The sequence below is a fragment of the Aristolochia californica genome, unplaced genomic scaffold (assembly GCF_029961685.1).
Source record: "Aristolochia californica isolate CCGP_79_NKW_82.1479 unplaced genomic scaffold, dmAriCali1.0.hap1 SCAF_10, whole genome shotgun sequence".
NCBI lineage: Eukaryota > Viridiplantae > Streptophyta > Magnoliopsida > Piperales > Aristolochiaceae > Aristolochia > Aristolochia californica.
The window spans coordinates 573290-596099 of NW_027181771.1; the positions used below are offsets into that span (position 1 = coordinate 573290).

At 37.0% G+C, this 22810-nt stretch overlaps 3 protein-coding genes across 5 annotated transcripts; 2 read left to right on the forward strand and 1 right to left on the reverse strand.

Annotated features, from left to right (window-relative positions):
• Positions 1-30: 30 nt before the first annotated feature.
• Positions 31-1815, reverse strand: LOC137942793 (NDR1/HIN1-like protein 6). Its single transcript, XM_068788530.1, has 2 exons — positions 931-1815; positions 31-130 (listed from the first exon to the last, which is right to left on the reverse strand). Exons 1-2 carry the CDS (start codon positions 1662-1664, stop codon positions 106-108), a joined length of 759 nt encoding a protein of 252 aa, XP_068644631.1. The 5' UTR covers positions 1665-1815; the 3' UTR covers positions 31-105.
• A 1028-nt stretch (positions 1816-2843) lies between these two features.
• Positions 2844-11358, forward strand: LOC137965952 (ubiquitin-conjugating enzyme E2-17 kDa). Of its 3 annotated transcripts, none has more exons than XM_068812381.1 (6): positions 2844-2997; positions 3493-3559; positions 3667-3745; positions 5346-5473; positions 6996-7100; positions 10902-11358. In XM_068812381.1, exons 3-6 carry the CDS (start codon positions 3676-3678, stop codon positions 11043-11045), a joined length of 447 nt encoding a protein of 148 aa, XP_068668482.1. In that variant the 5' UTR covers positions 2844-2997; positions 3493-3559; positions 3667-3675; the 3' UTR covers positions 11046-11358. The 3 variants fall into 3 exon arrangements, with proteins under 3 accessions (XP_068668482.1, XP_068668474.1, XP_068668466.1); XM_068812373.1 differs by having other exon boundaries at positions 3493-3540; XM_068812365.1 differs by lacking the exon at positions 3493-3559.
• A 7242-nt stretch (positions 11359-18600) lies between these two features.
• On the forward strand, positions 18601-20309 carry LOC137942413 (pathogenesis-related genes transcriptional activator PTI6-like). Its single transcript, XM_068788047.1, has one exon. The coding sequence runs from the start codon at positions 19226-19228 to the stop codon at positions 20033-20035; it is 810 nt and encodes a 269-aa protein (XP_068644148.1). The 5' UTR covers positions 18601-19225; the 3' UTR covers positions 20036-20309.
• Positions 20310-22810: the final 2501 nt, after the last annotated feature.

A 22810-nucleotide genomic window follows, 5' to 3' on the forward strand; every position in this document is an offset into this window, starting at 1 on the left:
CAAAGTTACAAAAGCTTTTGATATTGAATAGGAATTGAGTTCCTTCTTCAAATTCAAGGCATTGACAACAAATTTGAAGTAAAAACTAATATAAGTTTCATCGAATTAGCTCATTTTCCGTACGGGGATCCTGGAACCACATACACAATGTTAGTATCGAAACAAAAGTGTATACCTGTGATTTGATGTGGAAAATAATATGACACATTTAAGGGGATTAGGGTTTTAATGGCTATTAAAATGTTGAAGATGTGCTACCTATAGGCATTTTTCTATGTTGGAGAATTTCCTCTAATTCAAAGTAATTATTCACAAAGCCTCAAATGAACATGTACCCCTTGTATGATTTTTTATCATCTATCTTATCATAATGAGGTTATATCTACTAAAATTTACAGATGAATAACCTTTGAAATGTTTTTTTTTTTTTATTCAAAGACTTTCACTTTTTCTATTTAGTAACTCTAGTAAAAAATATTATTATTTACCGACAAAGCATTTGGAAAAGGATTTTTAAAATCAAAATTTACAATTTGATTTTTAAGAATTATTTACTCTAAATTAAATTATTAATAATTAGAAAATAGAAAATGTTAAAATTTTCAATTTTGGAATTTCAAGATAGTTTTTCCGACTAATCTTTATCTAGTTTCTTATTTTTTTTAATTATCTATTAATAAGAGTAAAAGATATTAAAGCTTTGTAAAATTTTACTCCATAATGTAGCTTTCTTGCAGAGATTTTAAGTTAAAAGTAACATTTATGGTTCTATTTTGAAGTGATCCCAAAATAATTTTGAAAATCTATGAAAAAATATATTCAAAACAATTGAATAGAGTACTAAAATAAATTTCTTGATTCATGCAGATTTGAGATTTCAATATAAAGCAGAAATCGAGACTGAAGATTTAATGGGTGCAGAGGATTTACCAACCCAGCAATAGTATCTCACACTGAGGATCGATTCCTGATGCACTCTTGGAGGTAGCAATGTTATTGCACTCTACTTGGACATCGAAGCTCTGCGATTTCCAACCCCCCACCACCATTCTCACATTCCCTTTCAGTTCCGCGCTAAGAACCACCTCGTTCCGCCGGAACTTCTCCATCAATCTCTGCCCTTCCGCAGAGGGCACCAGCGCGTTCGTCACCCCGGCGCGAACCTTAACAATGGTGAGATTGTTGGGGCGCTGTTCGAAACTGGGGATCGTGGCGCGACCCAGATTTACAATCTCCTTGGACGTCGACAGAAAGACTTTCGTGGGGCCGTACTGGAATCCGATCTTGTCGTTCATGTTGACGGCGGAGACGAAGAGGTCGATCCTGGAGGTAAGGTAGGTGAGGTCGGATTTCTGGGTGAGGTCGAGGCGGCTGATGGTGAGACGCTCGACGTGGAATTGGGGGCTTTGGGGCTGCGCCCACATGTAGAAGACGGTGCTGGTGAGGATGATCAGGAGTAGGAGGATGAGGAAGAAGAGGAAAGTCCAGGCGCAGCAGATGCAGCAGGTGAGGCAGCAGGACTGTTTGCCGCGGGGAGGACGGCGGGGGGGCTTTATGGGCTGCGTGAAGGAGACGCTGCGGGGAGGATTGGGCTTGTTGCGTTGCTCATGGCCGGGGGGCTTGGGCAATGGCGAAATCGGATCAGGGGCGGCCGGATTCGCCATTGCTGTTCATGGGTCTAGAGATCGGAGGAGAACGGGAGAAGGAAGTAAGAATGGCTGTGTTTGATTGAGGTTTTGGTAGTTAGAGACATTGTGCCTATGAATAGTAAATGGCGTTGGTTGATGCCTGCAATTCGGAGGGGGAAGACCTGTCTTCCACATTCTGGGTAAACGTCCGTTCATGTTTTTTTTTTTTCACTTCTGACCCTTCCCGCCTTCTCGCCACTTTCAGTGTCGGTTTTACTCTGCTTAAAAAATATCTGCTCTGTGGTCAGATATGCCATCTTTCTTCTTTCTTCTTTTCTCCTGGGTGACTTTTCATCTGTTGCTTTCTCTATTCAATTATTACAGAGAATAAAAGAGAAAACGGGAGGGGATTCATTTCGCTTTATTTTTCACTCTGCTTCCGGAAGGTCTGCTCAGTGCCCAGCTGCGTCGTCTTCTTTCTTTTTTCCCCACGGCGAGATGTCCTCTGTTTCTCTGTGCAAAGAAAGAATGAAAAGGAACAATATTTTTCATCAATGTCTGCTCAGTGCCAGCTGTGTCATCTTCCTCTTTCTCTCCTTTGTGAGATTTCTTCTGTTTCTCTGTTAAATTGTTTACAGAGAACGAAAGTTGTTGAATTTTGCATGATTCAATTCAGCTTCTTACAAAATTTATATCTCAATTCTTATTTTAAAAATTAAAGAACAAAAAAAATAGCGTTTAACAAAATAAAAAATCCATAAACACGAGAAGAAAAGGTTTCTTTACCAGGAATGAACTTAGAGATACCTGAAAATTCATTCGGGATTAGAACTTGAGTCTGATAATCCGAGGTTCCAAATAGAAATACCAGGTCTGACCCTGCTGCTACCAAATAAGTTTTCGTATGGGATCAGTGTATAAGCTTAGAGTTTGGATAACCCATGTATCCCGAATGTGCTAATATAGACAGAGGGTGCATCGTTCATATCAGAATTTAGAATACCCGATATTTATCGGCGATGCGATATGGGCAATGCTGATGTTCCATTTATAACAGAGGATCGTCCGATTCGCCTTTTTCACTGGACTTACCGCGGAAGCACGTTCAAAGGCTTTACCGATTTCCGATTTCCGATTTCCGATTTACGAAACCGAGGCAGCCATCATTTTTTAAATGAGGATGGCATTATCGTCTTTCACCCCACCTTAAAGGAGCGTCGCCACTCGGAAATTCCGGGAATCTGTGGTCTCAGGGGGGAGGGCTGTGGATCTGCGAGAAGACCGTCCCCTTTTTGCCGCCATTTTCTCCGCGTGATCGGAAGAATCCCAACTTCCGATCTTTGATCTCTGAGCTCCGGTCTTCTGACAGGTTTTCTCTCCTTCCATTTCCCTCCCAATTTCTTCATTTTTCTCTTTTTGTTTTTTTCCATCTGTCTGGTGGCATTTTCTTTTCCCCGGCTCTCTAGGGCTTCCGATCCTGTACAGGGAGATCTAGGGGTTAGCGTCGATAGGTATTGAAGGGCGTTAATTTCTTCGTTTCTAGATCTGGTTCCGGAGTTATTAAAGATCTGTTGTATCGTTTGGAAATTTTAATAATTATAGGGTTGATTATGATATAGAAACTCCGGCGTTTAGGAAAAAAATGATTTGGAGCATATAGGGTTTTTGGAGCTTGTTGGTTTTAAATTAGTTGATGAATTGAGGGATTTTGATTATTTTTTATACATGTGAAAGTCATGAATTAAACGAATTGAATTACGTGATGGGTGGATCCTCTATTGTTTCTATTTGATGCTGTGGTCAAAATGAAACGTAAAGCTGTTGATCCTATCGAGAAGTTTAATGGGAAATTTGGTTTCTTCAGGTGTTTGGAAGCTTATCTGGTTGGTTGTAGGAAATTTGGTTTCTTCAGGTGTTTGGAGACTTGTCTGGTTGGTTGTAGGATTAGTTATGATCTATCCTCCTAGGGATTGGAAAATGTCTGCTTTCTATTATTATGGCCCACACTTTCGGTTTTGACTTTTAGTGATCGTTGCAGGGTCGAGTCATGGCATCAAAGCGTATTTTGAAGGAACTCAAGGACTTGCAGAAGGATCCTCCTACTTCATGCAGTGCAGGTATGCTCACTGGCAAAGTTATCCTTAATTCTTGCTCCTTGTTCTTTTTCTTCGGTTATACTAGGTGTGGAGAATAGTAGAGTGTTTAGGGATAATATTTTGATAAGATTGATTTGCTTTGTTCCATTATCATTAATTAATTTCTTGTAGTTGCTTTTCAAGCTAAACATGAAAAAGTGAATTTGGTTTATTGTTCAGAGTCGGGGAGCCATCATGCTGTTTGTTATCTCTTTGATAAATCAACTTTGGAGAAGATCTCTCTATAGATTGAGAGAACATATTGGAAGCAGAAAAAAAAAGTTCATTGCCTTCACTTTTAAATCCACTCCCTTGTTTGTGGTATCTACCCGTGACATGTGTACAGAAATTAGTATAGATTCCCATCTTTTAAATTGTATGTTTAGAGTAAGGGGTTGGATCTGCACAAATCTACTGAAAATTTCAGCTTTGGTGGTTAGTGTTTGAAACTGTTTCTTTTTGGGAAATGTCATAGCAGTTATTATTCCAACTTAGTGGTCCCTACTTTAATTAGTGAAAAAGATGTTTTAGATCGGGGTGAATGAAGCTGAAACTTTTGGAGGAATGATCTCGGTTTTCTGATGGACTCGAAATTTGGATTGATTAACTGTTGTTTAAATATATGGACTAGTGCATATACCTCTGGTGAAAGGAAATAATTTAAGATATTGCTGGCAGATCAGGAAACTAGAGGAAGTTTGAGGCAAGAAACACATATATGAGGCAGTAAGCGAAGCTATCCATCCTGCCAATTGCATGAATTGAGTTTTCCATAGGGAAGATTCATGCTACTACTGGTTATAGAAGATGTGACGTGATGTGTGACCATAGTTTGCAAAAAAGTAGTAGTTGTTGAGAGTCATGGAGCCTTGTTGAAATAGATCTCTTCTCTTATGACACCACTAGTTATTTCACTTGTCGCTATGAGAACATGAGCTTGTAATCAAGTTCCGGCTGCTACAGTCTCCACTCTTCATTTGTTAAGGTAAAAATAGTGCAATCAAATGGCACAGATGTTAGTGGCATTAAGATCAACGGCTACTAGTACCTTGCAATAACTTCAAGCAATAATAGCATACTGTGTACTAGCTTCCATTTTGTTTTTGCATCACCAGTATTGTGCAGTTTGACTTACTGCACAGCTATTTAAGATGTTCAATGGGAACATTAGAATGTGCACTAGTAAATCAAGTATACCATGGCGGGGAAAGATATTGAAGTTAGTATTTGGTCTAGTGATTGTCTTTTTTTGCTGATGTCAAGAACATGAGTACCCCATCTTGGTGCATAGTTTTATCCTAATCAGTTGCATTTGCAAGCGGCTATGCACTCGTCCTACTTATTGCATTTTTTAGCGATTGCAAGCATATATTTCTTATTATGATCTTAAGAATACACCGATTTTGACGTAATGGCTATTTGTTATGTTGTTTCCTTATGCAATTTTTCACTTTGTATTTTGCTTTTTCTATTAACCCCCTTGCAAGTTTCTTGACATTTTGTGTTCATTACGTGTTTCTTGAGATCGAACATATCGGTTGCTGTTAATATTTCTCTCAGATTTCCTAAATTTTTTTTTAAGGTCCTGTTGCTGAAGACATGTTTCACTGGCAAGCAACCATCATGGGTCCTCCTGATAGTCCATATGCAGGAGGCGTGTTTTTGGTTACCATTCATTTTCCTCCAGATTACCCATTCAAGCCACCAAAGGTATCAACTACAGTTGTTAATTAGCTCTTTCTCTTCATCTTTTTTTTTTCTACTTGATTGCCTAATTAGATTTTATTTGAACATCATAAGTTACTACTAGAATGTCTAAAGCAGGGTCTAGTGACTGTACAGCTGACCTTTTGCATCTTATCTTTCTTGAACTTTCTCAAGAGAAAGAAAGTGAAATTTTTGGGCAGAATGTATTTTCCTTTTTATGCATAAACAGTGTGATGTACTTTCTCCAAGTAATCTGGATTCCTCCCATGCTTTCCATACAAGCTAAGGCCTTGTCACTCCTATGGAGAGTTCACATTCTCTCCCAATTTTTCCTGTGTACTAACAAGGCATTACTTTCTCTAATTCAGGTTTAAAAATAAATGAATTTATGTCCCTCTTCCCCCCATTGACCGATTCATTTTGGGCCATTCTCTAGGAAAAAAGCAGAGTTTTGAGCAACTTTCCATGTGCTCTATCAGGTCTGTGGCTATCCTAATGCTGCCTATAACTGTAACAAAACCAGTTTTAAAATTATGGGCCTCCTTAGTGCACTAGAATTATATAATTCCTTAGCTTTTCGCAAAAAAAAATAAATCCTTAGCTTATCTCACTTTCCTTTTGCTAGTGAAATCTAGTTACCAATTAGAATGTGAAATATTTCTTTCTTGAGAAAACTTCTGCAACTCTTCAAAGACTTCATTGTGGGTGGATGCCAACTTTCTTGGGGGAACATTTGACAATGACATTTAGCATTCTTTCTGGTCTCACTGAAAAAAGGTCCATGAGCCTATCTGTGTGAGGTCACATTCTGAAAAAACAATTCACATCCCTCGGAAGCCTTTGACTTACCCATGGGCCACGTGTGGTTAAAAGAGAAACTACAATCACGGAGGGAGGGGCCTAATAATGAGGGATTGAAGGGTCAATCCCCTTTTAGCAGGGTAATCAGCCAAATCATTATCTGATCTTGGAAAATTAGACCATTTACATACAATATCATTCGCTAAGTTTCAAATTTCATGAAAACAATGCCAATGATGTCATAGGGGGGCCTTCTTTCTCCAGCACCTTCTTTGTGGAGGGGTCCCTGTACTTCTTGATCATGTTTTTGCGACTAGACGGATTGACATAGGTCTTGGTCGGACTGACATGCTGTTGGAGGGTGGGTTCTATGTAGGGGTCAGACTTGCTCTATGCAAATTTTTTGAGTCATCCTTGACTCTCCCTCAATCCAGCTTCTAGACTTGGGAGGCACATCCTAATTTGGGCGACCTGGATTGTATTTCATGAGTCTGAAGTAAGTCCTGTGCCTTGGTTGGAGAACCTTGTTCTTGATACTTCTGTTTTGTTTGTTGAGCATGTATTTGCAGGTCACATGTCTTCCTTTTATCAGCAGTTAGTTATTTTTCACTATTTGTAGTTTATTAGCTGCCCTTAATTATCTGTCCTTGCACATGACTACATTCTAATTCTTGTTTTGTTTCTTCTTTCTAGTGCAAATGCTCACTCCATGTTCATTGTCTAGGTTGCATTTAGGACAAAGGTCTTTCACCCAAACATCAATAGCAATGGAAGCATTTGTTTAGATATTCTTAAAGAGCAGTGGAGTCCCGCACTCACTATCTCCAAGGTTTGTATTAGTTCATTGAATTTTATCTTCCCCATTATCATCCTTTCCACTTTCCATCTACATCTTTTGGCTGATATTAGTTTTCAAGTGTCTCACTTTGGATTTGGAATTGGTTTCTTCATTTTTTTTAAAAGTGTGATTAATCATAGCCAAATTTTTTATCAGGAGGAAAGTTGTTATTATGCTATTCTGACTTTTTTCAAGAAGGTTGTTCACTGCTTTTTTCACAGCTTTGAACTTTCAGAGTTCTGGTGTAAAGGGGTTTGTATAGACGCAGAGCTCCATTTTTCACATTGGATGGTAGATAACTTGGGGGTTTGATTATCTATGAGTTACCTAGAACTGTCAGACCGACCACATATATAATTGATAAATGTTAAAGCAGAGGTCTTTGCTTACTCTTTGTCTCTGAGTGCTCAGAGCTTTTTGAGAATGGATATCGGTAGCATGTCTCTAGAGAGTAATGCTTCTATCAGTGACCATGTGAAATTTCTTCCACAAACCATCTAATTCATTCATAAGACTCGGCTATTCAGCTCTGTCAAACTCTTGATGTGCATTCTAGAATAAAAAATTCAACTTCCTTGACCAGTTTTTGATTGGTAAATGCCATTTTAAACATTTTTTATGTTCCACATGTTTTCTCATACATTACCATGATACAGAGTCCAAAACTTCTCAATTATTATTAGGTTCTCTCAGAGCTTGGCATTTTTCACTTCTTGGAGTGGCAGTGGGATTTCAATCTTGCAGGAGAATTTCTTTGCTCATGGTACAAGATTTAATGATTTGTTTTTGAAAAAAGTACAAGACTTACTGATGGTGGTCACTATTAGTTTACAGAATATATTCTTATAGATCCTAAGCTAATTAGTTGAAATCATGTACCTTGGGCTGTTTATACACCGATTGAATTGGTGAGCAATCAGAGGAGGGGTGTAAATGGATCCAGATTTCCAAATTTGAAAAATTGGACAAAAACTGAAACTTCTGATCTTTCGGATATTCGGATCTTTTGGATCCTGAGTTGGAATTAAGAGGTTCGGATCTGGTAACCCCCCAAAATGTTTGAAGATTATGACTTTTGTGGGACATATTACTGGTTGATTTCATGTTTCTTTCAAAAATAATTCTGTTTTTGTAACTTTTTTTACTTTAAAAAATATATATATTTTTGAATTTTTTTATTTCATTTTTTATTAACGGATTTCCGATCAGAATATTATCCGGATACTATCTGACAGATAGGATCCGGATAATTTGGATATCCAAGTTCGAGTAGTTTCCTGGATATTAGGATTTCGGATATCTGAAAACAGATTGAATCTGGAATTCCAATATCTGGACCGAATCCAATCTGTTATCACCTCTAGGAGGCAGGGTTTTGCATGTCTTTCCTAAATGTCTTATCATATCTGGCCTCTGACGTAAAAGCTCACAACAAAGTTTGGTTAGAATAGCTAAAAAAATTAAATTTATTCACTAAAAATAAATCTGGGTTAGAATATTGTTGGAAGAATAGCATCTCCTGTGTGGCAACCAGAGGAAGTTTTGGCTTCCTTTTTTTTTTATGCCAACAAGTGTCATGTTATGGATTGAATCTTTGGATCAATGTCCAGTTGGGGCATTGTTCAAATATTAGAGGTATTTGCAGTACCCTGGTGATGTTTGTTTAAGAAATAATTAAAAAAGGAAAAAAATTAACATCATGTTTTTAAATTGTTGCCTAGAAATCCAAGCTACAGTGATCCAAGTGGACCTGTTAAAGGTAAAAATTTATATTATGAGGCAGCTACTACTGTTGGTCATTTGTGTAATCATATCTTCTGTTTGATTAAGCAACTTATCTTGGCAGTCCTTGGCTGATACTTACAAACAACTATTACTAGGCATTATCAGTTGTAAATTTTTTGGGAGAAGCTGAATTTGTTTCCCTTTAATGTGCTTGTGTCTGAACCCATTATTAATTGCTTTTTACAGCCTTAACAAATTGAAAAAAATCCATAATAGTAAATAGTAAATATTGACCGAAAACACAGATTCAATGTTTTCTCTATAAATTTACCATATCACATTGTTTGTTTTTTTCCAGCAGAGAACAGTATGATGGTGGCCTTTGCAAGACCATCTCCTATTTAAAACAAATATCTTGTGGTATCATCCTAATGCTGTCTCTTTTTTTTAATTGTCATAATGGTGGAGGTCTCTAGGAAGTTGCCGCCTATATTAACTAAATGAAGTTCACCTGATGAGTTGAAGGATTGAGTGAACAATTTAACTAAATTAATTGGTGGTTAGTTATTGGAAACTACCACCATATTGACAATGGAGAGGGAGCATTGCTGTTTAATCTAAAGAGGAGACGCTGTTACTTAGTTTTCTGAAGAAAAAAAGAAAAGAACCATCACCATACTGGTGACTGTGCATGTGACATGGTGTGTTGACTAATGGAGATTAATCTGCATTTTGTAGAAATAATTTTTAATTTTCCATTGCAAGCATCTTTTTTTCAGATCTGCTGATGTGGTATAAACCTCTTTAAAGAATGTGTATTCTGGATGTCCTAAGGGTCGTTTCTAGCTTAAATGACCTCTTTTTGAGCATGTGAAGGCGCTTTACATTGCACAGATATAGCCGTGTAATACTAGCTGTCCAAGGTGCAGTATTGAGGAGTCACATGTTCAGACGGAAAATACACTTGGGGCAATGATCAATCTAGGGAACTTCCTCATGATATTGTTTCCACTTTCAACAGAATTTGTTAAAGCTAACTTGTCACATATTTGTGTGCTCGAATTGGCTATTTTTGCTGATTCTTTAGGCAACCCATTAAGCAATATCAGATGCACTATTTCCGAATCAGGGTAGTTTTTTCCTTCCTTGGTAGCAGTGAAATTTGATCCTATTCCTAGCTGAAAATTTTGGGTTAATCTATTACTTGGAGGGAAAGATCCATAGCTCTGCTTGCCATTGCATCTTTTGTATGAAAAATGATGCTCTGTAATTATGCTGGTATCTGGCTTATGTGACTTGAATGGTAGTTTTGAGCATGTAAAGATTGATGAGTTTGTTTGGATCTAGTGTTTTTATTATCAACTGAAGATTTATTTAGATGGGTTAAAGAATTGGCAAACAGTCCTTACTTTTGCATTTGTTCAAGATGAGGTAGTGTTTCTGAGGTGCTTTATCTGGCTAAAGTGACTTGCATGTCACCGGTGAGCATGTAAGATGCCTGGATCTCTGTACATTATACAACTGTTGCAATGTGGTCAAGGTTCTGTACTAGCGGCTGGCTTTTGACAGAATTGTTTGAAGTTCATTGCCAATTGAGTCTGATCTGTGAAGGTGTTTTGTCCGGGAATAAATGTCCAAGTGCCACAGGAAAATATTGTTATAGCTGTGTGATAGATGCTAATTTTTGGAACTTGTTTAGTGCAGCTGCATTTTCTATCACAGAAAAGCAGAAGCTTTGTGCTCACTTAAGTATGGATTTATGCTATAATACATGGGAATTAGAAAGGTGTAGCTGAATGTAGTAGCCGGACATCCCAGTCATTGCATGACCTGTCAGTTGCAAGAAGAAAGAGATTATGGTTAGATTATGCATTACGAGTCGAAAGGGTTGGTTTAAGCTACTTTGCTACTGTCGAATCAAATTGAAATGGCTAAGCATTTTTGTAGTTTGCAGTTTTGTCTGCTCATATGAGTTATATTTCTCAGTTCTCTCTCTCTCTCTCTCTCTCTCTCTCTCTCTCTCTCATGAGTTCTTAAAAGCAAATGACAAGTTATACCTCATTTCAGGTTCTGCTTTCCATTTGCTCCCTACTGACGGACCCAAACCCTGATGACCCGCTTGTGCCGGAGATCGCTCACATGTACAAGACAGACAGGAGCAAATACGAGACCACAGCCCGGAGCTGGACGCAGAAGTATGCCATGGGTTAAACACTCCACGGCAGAAAAACCATCTATCCGAAAACCTAAACATTAGCATTCAAGAGTGCCTGAGGTGGAAGGAAGGTGGTTTTGTTGGCCAGGGAAGAAAAAAGGCAAAACCTGGGGCTCTCTTTTAGTCTATGTGAAATTTCATTTTCAAAGACTTTGAAAATGAAAAAGAAAAAAAGGTGAACTGTAATACTTTTCTAGACGACGTGTTTGTTTGGTGTTCATTTAGGCATGTTGAACTCCTTGTTGACGTTGCTTTTGTGTGAAGCTCTTGTCTCTCTTCTCATGGGCATTCTCTTGTTCTTTCTGCCTATATCTTTACTGTGTTTTTCTTGAGAATAACTCCCTTGGGTTCAGTGGTCTGTGCATACACCATGTTTCCTGAATTCTGGTTAAAGTTATCTGACTCAAAATTACTTGCAAATATGGCTTTGGAAAGGTGTAGCATTTTGCTGTAGTTTACCGGGATTTCTTCTTAAAAAAAATCTGCTTCAGGGCGATACCCACAAGCAAATTATGGGGCCAAATTGATCCTGTAATTTACTCATCTTCTGTTTGTGCGAAACCTTCCGTAACATAAGGCCATTGACTCACTGAGTTACCTGTAACTCAAGAGGTGAGGTCGGTTCAGATTTGACCTTTCTATTCCAGACAAATCACCCTTGACTGGGCTTTGAGACCAATCTGATTGATCCCTGGTTTTATCATCGGTTGATATAGGGAACGTAGAAGCCGATCTATTTGATATTAATGCTAAATTATGCGTCTCAGTTTCAAAATTCTTATTTCAGCAAGTCCCATTTTTTTTCGTATAAACTTGATCCCTACATAAAGATATTCATAAGGTTGTATAAAGAATGTTGTTTCAAAATTGATTTTTGACATGAAAAAACGACTCGGCTGAGTTTCTTGTGTGGACTCAGATCGGTCTTGTTCTCTGCCTAAATATATTAGTCGGTGTTTTTCTTCTACTGAAAAACTAGTTTAGTACACAAATCACTTAGCTTTTCGGCTAATCAATTATTCTTATTGTTAGAAAGAGTAAAAAGATCTTAGGTTTTATTAGTTAGAAAAATAAATATTCTGTTAATGTAGTTTGTCATTTTGGGAATGGTTTTGAATCCAACTTCTAACATGGTATCAAACGAGGCGTAAACTTCTACATCAGATTATGTATAGAAGGAGCCACCGAATTCTTAACTTGGCTAATTATTTTAGGATGGTTCTTGTTTCTAGTGGCATTCACTCATGAATGATTGTCACTAATCGGAACCAAAGAATTCTTAATTTGGTTAGACATTTTAAGATGAGTCTTATTTCTAACATTATTCACCCATGCATAATTTATATTAATTGATCATATCCAATTTTTTATTACTTTTAACTAGGGGTGGGCATCAGATCGGATTTTATAGGCAATCCGACCTGACCCCGAAAAACTCAGGTTCGGGTTTCTAATTTCATCCCACGAGTCAAGACGATGTTGGGAAAAAATTTCTGTCAACTTTCGGGTTGAGGGGTTTTTCTAAACCCAATTCGAATCTGACTTGAACCCGACCCACATATAAGACAGAGATATAAAACAGGGTTAAAACAAGTCGAGTTTATAGGATAGGGAGGAAACGAGTTGGGTTTAAATCGGTTTTACAAAAAAAATGGTGGGGATTAGGTAACAAAGATGGTGATCAGGTCAGGGTCAGCTTTGATGATTCAGGTTTTGACTCCAATCCAACCTATGCCCACCCCAACCCCAACTTCTAACAGTAACGAATCGCTTTTAAGAAAGAAAGAAGAAAAAGTTTATAAATCCAAACCATATTGAGGTCTGAAAGTGACTAAGCCTTTTGGGGGGGATTAATCTTAACCACATTATCCCTCATGCAATCACTCCATAATCGGACAACAATTCTTTTCTCTATCTTCTTGATGTTGATACGGACTCTTCTGAACACTTTAAACACGGGAGGCAACCCCTTATGATTGTTGGACTCATTTCAAGTGAAAGAGACCCTGCTTTTTTTAATAAAAATTTTAATATTTGTGGCCTTGGTTTGGTCAATTGGAGGCCGGGGGTGGGGTGGCTCTGGGTCCCAATTTGCAACTTGGTGCGGCGGCTAAGAAGATTAGATTTGCAGCCAAATCTTTTGTGGGTTTGTCACTTGATGATGACAAGAGGCAAAGGCTTTGCTTAGTTTTATGATGGAATTGTGGTTAGTTTTGTTGTGGATTTTTGCATTTACTCATATTTTTGGGAGATTATGTGGAATTTGTGGTCTTGTGGTGGTGGTGGGTTTTTTTTGGGTTTCATGTCGGCTTTATCGACTTTGAATTTTAGTGTGTGCACAAACTTGGATATTTGGTTACTCAATAGTTCGATATTGGGTATTTTGAAAAGCTAATATATGATTATCGAACTTGCAATAACTTCACTTGCATTGAATCAAATTTTTAGAACAATATTTGTGTGTGATTTGGAGTTTGTGGTATTTTTGTAGTGTTGGCCTAATTGATTTGGAAATGTTAGCACAATTTGGTTTACCCATAAGGGGTACGTTAAAAATTCGGTATAAACATCTTTGAAATTTTGATATGTGTTGGTTAGTAGTCAATTGTTTGGTTCAAAAAAGAAAAAAATTTAGATTTGTTTAGTTAATACACTAACTTCGAGTTAATTCTCTCTAGTCAAGAAACGATGAATCGGATTGGTATTTTAATTTGAATGTGCAGTCATTCTTCTTCCCCATATGATTAAATAAAAAAATTTAAAATCTTTGACGAAGTTTCGCTATGTCTTGACTAATACTTGTAGTTAAGTAATTGTTTGATCATTAATCTAAGTGTAAATTTCATTTATTATTTTTTTTTTGAAGACTCATGATTTTATTTTTATTTTTAATTAGGTCATGATTTGATGAAGTGTGAGTCTCTCATGATAACACCCATTTCAAAGTGAAATTTGTTAAAGTAGAAGCGTATAAGCAGCTTTTCAGTTAATATTATGTTTTAAATATTTTTTATTCGAAAATTTATTTATGTTCTATTAATTAAACAACAAAATTATCATGGAAAAATAGGATAAAATCAAAATAATAGACTATGATATAATAATCATGAAAATATATTTTTCTTTAGACCAATTTGTCACTAAATTTTTTTGTTGAGAAATAATTTTTTACCAAATTTCTAGTATTTTACCCTAAAAATCAGGATAAAATCTAAATAATAGACTATAAGATAGTAATCGGGAAAAATCAGTCGAAAGAAAATTAATTTTTTATCATTTTTTAATATTTATTGACAACGACTAGCCAATACACCCAAAAGACCGATATTTTAGGTGCAGAAAGCTACCACCTCTCATGGGATTCAAACGCGAGACGTTGCGAAAAGCTACCGCCTACAAGAGTGGACAAAACCACTCTAACATTTATAACTTCTTAATGTATTTTTAGAAAACCCATTTTCTTATCCCTTCTAATTTTTTTATCGAACAAAAAAAATTGGGATATAAATTCTTTCATCTCCTATAAATAAAATTACTTGGTCTATAGTTTTTATTTATCATTTCTTATTGTCACAAACACACCCTAAGTATTAAAGTTGCAACCACTATAATTGGAAACTTGCATTATTGGAGAGGTGGAAATATCTTCACTCTTTGATAGGTCCAAGAGCACATCAAAATGTTGACATTTCAAATGATCATCTTTAATGGCAATTTTGTAAATATATACCATTTAGAGAAAATGCCTCAGTGGAGAGGACTTTGGAACACATGGAAATAATTTAATTGGGTGGGTTGGTTACAATTTCAAGTTTATTGGTGGTGATTTTACACAAATATTAAATTGACAAATGAGATTTAAATATTTCGTTCTAGAAATAATATGAAAAATACATGAAAAATAGTTAAAAAAAATTAACTGTCTTTCGAATATTTTTTTTCAAAATATTTAAAAAATCAGATATGCTTTTTCGGGTCAACTCCAATTCGAAACAACATATGATTAGACTCGACCTTTCTATAATCGGTGAATCCCCTTCAAATTTGGACCCGCTAATCCAACTCACTCTTTACGAGTTGAAAATTTAAGACTTCGATTATGTTCCCTATTTCGAACCAAAAAACTAAAAAAAAAAAAGGCAATAATGGGTCTTTATTTTTTTCTTAAAAATTAGAAATAAATATTATACCATATGAAAATTCCTATACCAATACAAAGCTTCTATTAAAATGAAAAATTAGAAAGGGCAATATGGTAAAATCAAGGTTCATTTTTTAAAATAAATTTATTCAATAAAAATTCGCAAATCATTGAATAAAAAGTTGGCCACCAACCTTCTCTCCCATATTGGAAAATTACTCCATCATCAACATCGTGGGCCAATCCCAGCCATTCATCATGTCAAGTTCAAATCAGTAAATCCACATCACAATAATTTAATCCAAAGAAAAGAAAAACCAGCATTAATTATTTGAAGCCTTGGTTGACAAGCAACAGACAAGTTTCGAAAAGCTTTTCCCGCGTGACACCTCACGTGCTCTAACTAACCATCCCTGTTGCTTCATTTCCAAGCCAAATATGACCTGCATTGTTTGTTTATTTAATGTGCCATGCTCATGCATGTTTTTGTAGGGTAGCTTTATTTTAAAAAAAAAAAAATATTTTAAATGAAAATTAAGAATATCTGTTTAATTATTAGAAAATTATTTTGATATATTAACCATAATACCCTTTAGGAACGAAAAGTTGAAAAAGTTTGGCTCCCAAGAAACGAAATAAGATTATAAAATCTCTAAGAGGGGATCAAGTCGAGTCTAAGTAAGATGAAAAATCTTTGCTAGATGTGGTTGTCAAGAGTTGGTTTGGAATTGGGAGTTTAAAATTTTCGATTTGAACTAAATAGCGTGCTAGAGTTAGTATAAGAAGAATTTTTCTCCTCTTTTTAGATTCTGATCCGATTCTTAAACAGTTGAAACATAATTCTTGTGAGGTAAAATTTATTAAATTCTTGAAGGCATTACCGAAATCGGATACAAATTCATATGAATTTTAATATAGATATTAGCATTTAAAACAATTAATGAGAGTAAAAATACAATAAAAATAATTATTTTTTTAAAAAATAAAGGTATATGCTATGAATTAGCAAGCTATATCCTTATTATTTTTTCCATTAAAATTTATACTAATTCACTTAAAAAATAAAATTCTGTTTTTCTTTTGATTTATTTAATATTTAGGGTTTTTTAATTGAAGGATTAGAATATGTGGGAAGATTTCTCACCCTTTTGACTAATAGAAGCCTGGCTTCCAAGAAATGGCATATAATTATTTAATTATAAGGCTCCCTTGGAGTCCATACATTGTGAGAATGAATCTTAACAACGTTGCCAAAGTTGACTCAATGAAAACTCGAAGAGGAATGAGTCTAACTCAGTCTTGACTTAGTTTTTTTAACTAATTTTGTGTTCAAGTTATTTTGTAGTGTTTGGGGGTGACTCAACTCAAATGGGTCAATTTAGATTAGATTTTTAGGGTTTTGATCTAATTAATTTATATATTTTCCAAAAAAAATAAAAATCCCTTTTTTTGTTGAAGCTGGGAGGGGCCCTTGTGTTCATTGTCATCGAGCAAAGGCGTTATAAAGAGAGCAAGGTACTTTCTCAATTTCCTCATGCATGCAAAGAAAATAGGAGGAGAAACCTTAACCTTGTAGTTATAAGTTTTGATTCAAATAGATAGATACCAAAATTAGGTTCAATTTTAAACTCGCTTAAATTAACTCAATAATATGTGACTCAGTGAGTTTTCTAATTATAATTGAATATTTTCGGCTTTAATATATATATAGATAGATTGAGAGATAAATAGAGAGAAAGTTACAAAAACGCCCATTAAAATAATGTGGACCCATGGGCCAACGTCAAGGGCCCATCACGTGTACGGATGCGATCGAAAGTCTAGACGAGGATGCTTTTGGCCTGCGAGAGTCACTATTAAACGGTGAGTGATCCTCCTGTGCGGTCAATAAATGAGGAAGCGTAAATCAGTCGTCGCAGTAACGACTTCTGCGGCCACTTCCATCGCGTTTTTTATCTGACGAAAATACCCTCTGTCCCGTTCCTGCACCTCTGGATTCCAGACCACTGGAGGTAAATTTTGACCCAACATCAGAGTGCTCGGGTTGGGTCGACAAAAATTTCTCAAAAGGTGTGAGTTGGATTTCAGGGTTCGAGGTGTGGGCTTGTTAGTGCACGTGGAAGTGAAAACGATTTCAATCTCACTTACTCACAAGCATTAGTTTGTGTACACAATAGAAAGTAAAAGTGAATAAAGTAGTTCATTCCTTTTCACCGGTACTTACGCGAACGAGTAAAAATGAATTATGTCCCTAAACCCAATTCATTCACTTTCACTCATCACTCTTATGCCTCTCCGTGTCATCCTCTCTCTCCATTCTCCTTTCTCTCTACCCACTACTTTCCAACCTTCATCTTTCTCGTCTCTCAATCTATGTCGGCTCACCGTACTACCTCCTCTCACCATCTAGACCTTCTCATTGTCTTAGCTCTTCTCTTTCTTCTCCTTCTCGTTATCCCGAACCCTTTTCCACTTTCACTTCATTATTAAATATTTTTTAAATAAATTATTTTATCATGACTTTAAAAGTATTAACCTAAATACCATCTATCAAAGTTTTTTTATTTTTTATTTGTTATAATTAATTAAAATAATAATTTTATTTTGCTTTGTAATTATATTATTAATTTATACTACACTAATATCTATCTTATGTAATTAACAAAATATTTTATTTATTATTTATTATATTAATTACTGTTAATACTATATTAAATTACTAATTTAAGAATGATAATTAAGATATTGTTAAACTAAGAATTTGATCAAGTATCTATACATTATAAAAGTAAATATTTATGTTTGAGTATTCTATATTTTATAATTAATTAAACTAATAACTTAATTATATATTATGTTAATATATTTTAATATTATATTATATTAATAATTATAAAAATAACTATGCTTTTTTAGGTTTATTATTAGTTTAGGTATATTAAAAAAAATAACTCATTCTATTATTTCCACTATATGTTCTATTTTGGGCACTAACACAGGAAAATATTTTTCAGTAAACTTTACACTAAACACACTAAAATGAAAAAGTTATTCACTTTCTATTTTATTTTCACTTTCGCGTTCCCTTCCCCCTTTAACTGTTCCAAGTATCCACTAATTCGTATGAACCGAAAAAAAAACACAATCCAAGTTCGGGTCCATTAAATGAACAAATCAGGTTCGGGTCAGCGGTTAAGCTGATCCAACATAGACCCACCCAAACCCAACCCATTTCACTCCTGCCATAGCCAAAACCGTAAGTCGCTTCTCGTCATTTCCTTTGCACAACAACACGAGACCGCCACGTGAGCGAAACGCCAGTTGGCTTGTCCGCTTTCTTCCCCTCACCAGCGCCGTGCCTTATAAATTCCCCTCTCCCCTCACCTCTCCCCTGCTCCCTGCCACTTTCCTCTCCTACACTGCCCCTCGAATCTCCACACCTCTCAAATCGAAAAGTCGAAAATCCGAACTAAACACAGATTCGTTCCAGTTCCCTGTTTTTCTTGTTTGTTTTCAAAGTATATCTCGTTCTTCCATTTTTTCTGCAACAAGCTTCGGCCAGAAAGCGGCAGTTCCGGAGATCTCTCTGCGGCGAATTCCTCTGCATTTTTTTTTTTCAAAAAAGGAATGTCAGGCTCGCTATAGGCTCATTAATCCAAGTTTCTCGATGTGCGAAGTGAGCGGTGGCGCTGCGCGTGGCTCTTCTACTCAGAAGCTTCGGAAATTAAAGATTCGGAGACGGAGAAAAAGATTTCCGTGAGTGGAAAAATTCCGGTGCTAAAAACCCCACTTAAACCTCTCCGGTTTTGCTCGTGAGTCGTGTGTCGCGAGTCCCGAGTAAAGTCTCCGGTGCCCGTTTCTGTCTCTGCTGTGATCTTGCTTGCTCGATCCAGAAAATTCAATTTCTTTGGTTTTATTGTTCACTGAGCAGCCTGGGGATTCTTTGTTGGAGGAATTAGTGAGCGCGAGTGAGAGGTTTCGGATATGTTTTTTGTTTGAGACGTGATTTGGAATTCATTTTCGTCGTCCGATCCGATGTATTCAACGGCGAGCAAATACTCGAGTCACTCTGGAGCTCGAGTCAAGTTCTCGGAGCATGTACTGACGACCAGAAAATCGGCGTGTGAAAGGAAAGTGGCCGGAAATCATCACTCGGCTGGCGGATCCGTTTCGGAATTTCAGCAGAAGGTTGTACGAATAATCGTGACGGATGCGGACGCCACGGACTCGTCCAGCGACGAGGAGGCCGAAGCGGCGGCGTCGGTGGCGGTGCGGCGAATGAAGCGGCACATCAACGAAATCCACATCCGCGTCTCGACCGACATCCGCCGCGCCGCGCGGCGGACACGGCGGCTGACGCAGGGAACGAGCGAGCAACGCCTGAAGAGCTTCGTCGGCGTGCGGCGGCGGCCCTGGGGCCGATACGCAGCGGAGATACGAGACCCGACGCAGCGGAAACGCGTCTGGCTTGGAACGTACGATACGGCGGAAGAGGCGGCCACCGTTTACGACAACGCCGCCGTCAAGCTCCGCGGCCCCGACGCCGTCACCAACTTCCCTTCCGCCACCACCACCGTCGCGGCCGCTCACCTCAAACTGGAAATGGACTCGATCGACAGCGTAGACTCGTCGAAGATTCTCTCTCCGACGTCGGTTTTCGGCTACGCCGATCTGACTCCGTTGGACGAGTTCTCGTACGGCGACGCCGTCGACGCCTTCGGCTTCGAAGTGGATCTCCCTTTGTCTATACCGGACCTGAAGTGGATGGACAAGTACTCCTGGGAGGAAGACGAGCTGGCCGTGTTCGACTCAGCCGAGTTCGACCATGAAATCGTCAACTTCTGACAAAATAACGAAACTGCTACTACTATTTGCGCGCGCTCCCCTGCAAATACGGAGCGGATGAGAGCCGCCGTTCCGTTTTTTTGGCCCCCTCTAGAAATCTTAAATTTTAATTTATGGCGGTCTTGTAAGTTTCCGAGAGTTTTTCACCTTTTTTCTTTTCTCAACTCGTATTTATTATTATATATTTATATGGTGGGAAAAAAATTTGTGGAAGGAAATGGCTTTCTTCACCTCTGCCGTTGTGCGTTTATTATTTGCCTCTTAAACCATCCGATTTGGGGCTGGATAAAAGTGTGGGATTTGACACTCTTGTTCTGGTCGAGTTCGTCCCGAGTCCAGACTGACTGAGTTGGAATTTTCATGTGGTGAACTGGAATTAAACTTTAATATTTAAATATAAAAAATAAAATAAACATTATTTTTAATTTTATTCATAAAAATCTGGATAATCTTACAGATGTAAAATATCTGACGAGCTGAGTCACCATATCGTCACGTGATGAGGTCGAACCAGAGCTGACTCAAGCCATGTCTCCCGGTCGAGATGACACTCTCCCACCTCTTTTTAATATTTATTCCTTTTTCAAAAAGATTTTTCCAAATTGCCCTTCCATAAATATTCGGCTCATTGATGTGTCGGGTAAGGACAAACTCGAAACCCCCCCCCCCCCGAAAGATCTCTTAATTATCTAAAAATCCCATTCTATGTGAACGATAATACGCCCCTTCCTGTTTTTTCAAACCAATTGACGGACGTCAGTGGTAATGTGAGCCCACTCGAGGCTGCATTCTGTCTCACTCCATCCAATGAATATGGGCAAAGAGTTGAATCTCCGCCGTTCATTAGGGACAGATGGGGATTTGAATGGGCCACCGATACCTGTGGGACCTAGTACAAATTAGACCGTGTAACAACTAGTCAACTGCTTCGTGGTCATCCTGAATCAGGGAGACAACACAATCGTGGCCGTCCGTTTTCGTGGGTCCCGATCTGTACATGAATCCTAGTACGGCATCATCCGATTTTTTAATAAATTTCTGAATATTTGAAATTCTGGAAATACTTGGAGCGTAGAGGAGAAGAAGATTGGATAATATATGATTTTGGACGACAAAGAGCCAGATTCAAGTCCAGCCAATTTTGGCTACATCTATTTTTATATTTTAAAAATTAAATTATATTAATTATGAAATATATCATTTATTTATCATAGTTAAACTAATCCCATTAGCTCTATGCGTAGATAGATAATGAAAAAAATAAAAATTAAATTTTAATTATATAATTTTAAAATTGGTTGCTCCTAAGTTTAGATGGACTTAGGTTTATATTCTTTTTTAAGCTAAATTATAAAAAGATAAAAATAATAAAATAAAATATTTAATATTTTTTTTAATATAGACAATTGGATATATTCTTAAATAAATAATAAATTGGGCCATGAGCTGAAGGTGGATGGGTGGAGGATATATTTACAAGGATGGGGATCAAGTTAGGGTTGGGACTACGGCGACGGTTTGTTTTTTTTTTTTTGTCGGATTTTAGGATTGATGTTTTTTAGGTTTTCTCGAGGCCACCTGTGTTTATCTCTGGTTAAAATAGAATAATAAAAATATTTTTTATTTTTAATAAATATTTTTAATTGATTTGAAATTATTATTAATTGTCAGTACGATGAAAGAATAGGGGCAGAAACGGGAAGAAGCGGAGAGGCGGGAGGATTATTCGGGGCCCCACCTCGACAAATCCAAATTGTTAACTGAAGTGGGGCCAATGTCGGCAACTACCGGAAGCGGTAAGGCGGCTTTGAGGGACTACCGAGGAACGGGGTTACTACCGACACGGACAACGGAGTCAAAAAACTGATTCGCACGTGTCTTTAGTGTGGGACCAACACTCGCACGAGTTGCCGGCGCCGCTTTGTAATGGACCTAAATTTTTTATTTTGGCGCATTGAAGTCAACAAAACGTAGCGGTTGGCCGATCAAGTGAAATTACAATTTTACCACTTCTTTTTTCGGTCTCGTCCCCGACCCATCAGACGAATTGGAAACTCCATCCCTGGATTTTTTGAGTTGGGTAGGTTTGGATCAAATTTCCCGCTAAATCTGACCCGAATTTTAGTGATTTCCCTTCGACTCACCCTGAATCGACTCGGCCTACCTAGATGATCTTATTTTATTTTAAATGTAAATTTAAGAATTAAATTTTTATTTATCCTTATTTTACATATTTTATTTTTATTAAATTTATCCTGAGTAATGTCCGTAAAATATTTTTAAATCTGTATTAAATCATTTTTTTGTTTAAGATATTAATATGTTTATGGAAGAAATGAAGAAATTTTAATATTTAAATAAAAATAGAAGAAAATAAATATTTATCTAATTTTTTAAACTTAATTAGATGAAAATGAAGATAAAGGCATTAAGTTTCATGAAAATCTAATGAACAAAAATAATCTTATTATTTCATGAATTTTTATAAAAAATGAAAAAATTGGTTTGAAACGATTAAGAGAACCTGTCGCATTAAAATTGTTCGGCCAATACATGGAAAAAACAAAAGTTGCTGAGAGTCCATCATGTCAGTCTTCGAAATGTAAAAGATGATACATGAGCTGCAGTGACAACCAATGCACTGTCATCTGTATCAACAAGGACAAACACACCCGGAAGCCACTCCAGGTGTTGCAGAGGACGCTTAATAATTTCTAGGGATCCCTACCCCCCAACCCCACCCGTGGTCACCACATCTAAGGGCACCCACCTAAA